This window comes from Myxine glutinosa, chromosome 13 (assembly GCF_964187855.1).
Source record: "Myxine glutinosa chromosome 13, kmMyxGlut1.1, whole genome shotgun sequence".
NCBI lineage: Eukaryota > Metazoa > Chordata > Myxini > Myxiniformes > Myxinidae > Myxine > Myxine glutinosa.
Window position 1 is genome coordinate 34,610,844 of NC_136273.1, and position 2,840 is coordinate 34,613,683.

The window sequence follows — 2,840 nt, forward strand, 5'->3', positions numbered from 1 at the left end:
GGGCCATTTGTACACAGGAGGACTATTTCCTCCAGTTCTACTTTCTTGCCAGTCAGCTCCACAACATTCCTTTAGAATCGCGACACTTGTTCAACGAAATGTCCAGGCATTGGACTTTTAGCGACCATTCGTTCTTGGCAAGCAAGAGTATGAGAAATCAAAGGAGATTTTTGACAAAAGGAAGTATTTTATGATGGAGTGGTCAACTGCAAACAGTGTTGAAGTAACTTGTAGCATTGCGTCATCAGAGAGGTTTTTAAAACAGGCCAAACAGTTAGATTTGCACCCTCGTACCTTTACGTTTCTCTTGGTTACCTGGAACATTGTGCTATAGTCCAGGAGAATTGAGCTTCAACCAATCAACAGCTGCTTTATCATTGATGCCATGTTGGAACAATGGTCTTTGGATGACGTTCTCTCATCGTTTCTGGTCCGTCCGATCCAGCCAATCACTGCCTTCAAGCACCTTGCCTGTCATGCTTACCTTCTGGTGATATTTGGGGAATTGAGATTTTGTTGTTCAAGTTGCCTGTAAAGTAAGAAATAAAATTTCTACCAACGGTGTGCGGGTGTCATTACAAGGACCACAAGGTTGTTATACGTGGCTCTATTTCAATTAGACAATTTGTTTTCACGTCGGCTTAATTTGACATCACTTTTATATCACGGCTGGTTAAGAGAATGTCCTCATTGACTCTAATCCACTTTTAATTTTTAAGCTTGTTACCTCTAAATATGCAAAATACCATGGTTCCAATAGTTCACTGCTTCGTTCTGTTGTTTGGTGTTTTTAACCTGTGACGTCATCACAATCCTTGGACATATGAGGGTGGATGTTGGATGTGGTGAGGGTTTAAAGTCTATCTTTAAAACATATATTTTAATCATGAAAAGGAATTTTAAGATGAAACTGATCCCATTGATGTTTGCTTCATTACTGCTTAGATCTTCAGCATTAGTTTTTCTTTAAATTTATATCTCATGATTAGTTGTGTCCTGAAGCCCTCACAGCCTGATTTGTCGACAAGGAACTGGATCTCGCAACCACTTCCACCTCTTTTGTTTTGACCACCCACACTTCCCCCTCCCCCTTTTATTTCCTTCAGCGGGAACAAAACCTCGCACCCCAACTCGCGGGGTTGGACTTGCTCATTGCTTTGCTTGTTGGTGCGGCGGGGCTGCTGCTTGTATTGGTGCTGCTGGTCTTTGTCACTGTGGCTCGGCGCAAACGGGCCTCACAAGGAGGCTACAATCCGAGTAGGCAGGAGAAGGAGGGGGCGCGAGTGGAGATGTGGAACGTCATGCAGGCTCCTCCAATAGAAAGACTCATATGAGCTGCTCATTTTCCTCGGTGCCTCTGGACCATTGGAGATAGGTAGTACACAAGTGCTGGAAATTTTTGATATCTCCTCCCTACTTGTTCCCAAATCCTAGCTGGCTTGGTGACCAATGCGTTGCTCGGAGGCCTTGCAGTTAAGTAACTCACAGCAGATTGAGAATACATTGAACTTTTTATATTTTGGATCTAACTTGATGTGTTGATGTTTCTCTAATACTCAATATATGGCGATGAGATCGTGTTATGAAATGATGATTCTTTTTATTACTCTAAAGTCTAAACCAACAATAAGCACCGCTTTCTCTGGGTTGTTTTTTCATTGCCTGTATATTCCATTCCTTGCTGTTACAATGGTTGTAATTGGTGATTTTTCATTTTCCTTTCCACCAATCAAAATGAGCAGCATGCATTATGATGTCACTGTGATGATTGGTGTAATTTGTGCAGTGGGGATCTATTTCAGTTTTAATGAAATGGGTTTGTACTATTAAGAAAAAAAGAAGAAAAAAAGAAGGTTTTGCACATTAATGAGGTTAATTTCTTGAGATTTAATTCTTGAGATGATTGTCCAACTTTAGTGACAGTTTTATCTGCTGGTTTCCTTTGCCAATAAATTTGTCCCCAGTTTGTTATCATCTTTAAATAAACTTTACTTGGTCCAATGGTGGAAACGTCCTACACAACACAGCCGTGGTGTCGGCAGATATGAGGCATCCTGAAACGTGGCCTCTCACATCAACACCTGAGCAACTTGAGGTCAAGATTGGAATCCTTGAGATAAGAAAAATGTTGGGTGAAACTCCATGCTTCTCGTGGCTCAGCCGCAATGGATTACGGACTTGAACTGGGAGTTTTGGTTACTTGTTCATCGATGATGTCATAATCTCATCATGACATTTAAACAACATGCTGTTGCTGCCACCCTAAAGACGAGGAGTGGTTGAGGTGAGTTACATGTTTGTCATTCATACTTAAATTTATCAGAGACACTGGACTATCTTGAGTTGTAGAAATTGAATAATGTGAATGGATCTCTATCTTCCTGTGTATAAACGGTGACGTCAAACGAAGCACATTTTCTGTACTAACAATAAAATGATCTTGGCACCTTGACATGATTTTCTGTCGTATAAATCACATTAGACCATACGTCAGAAAGTTATCTGGATCAGTTTGATTGTGATAGAAAATGGTCCAGTTTTTGTGCTGTGATAGAAAAGGACGATGCAGCATGTGGGGTCTTTGGGTCACATTGTCCATCAGTATTTCGGTGTTTGAGGCGAAATATCCCACAGTTTGCAAAGAGTAGGCCATTGTGTGTTGTTGCTCTGGGTAGATGTATTAATTAGCATTACCTGGTGTGTAATAGGATGAACTACAGTATAAACTTTGCCTTGTTACCTCTGCCCATTGAAAGTTTTTCACTCCTGTCTTGGTTACTTGGCAAAAAAAATAAAATGTTTTTGACGAGTATGTTAATCGGTCCAGTTAGTTTGTTACT

At 40.7% G+C, this 2,840-nt stretch overlaps 2 protein-coding genes across 2 annotated transcripts in view; both read left to right on the forward strand.

Moving 5' to 3' along the window:
• LOC137438333 (protein crumbs homolog 1) overlaps window positions 1-2,452 on the forward strand; it is a 93,766-nt gene extending 91,314 nt beyond the window's left edge. Inside the window, exon 11 of the mRNA XM_078767308.1 lies at window positions 1,107-2,452. Coding sequence (XP_078623434.1) covers window positions 1,107-1,334 — 228 coding nt within the window. The 3' untranslated portion in view covers window positions 1,335-2,452. The remainder of the gene's footprint in view (window positions 1-1,106) is intronic.
• CRB3 (crumbs cell polarity complex component 3) overlaps window positions 1-2,452 on the forward strand; it is an 18,508-nt gene extending 16,056 nt beyond the window's left edge. Inside the window, exon 4 of the mRNA XM_078767309.1 lies at window positions 1-2,452. This exon is cut by the window's left edge and continues 317 nt beyond it. The gene's annotated coding sequence lies outside the window, so the exon portion shown is untranslated.
• Window positions 2,453-2,840: the final 388 nt, after the last annotated feature.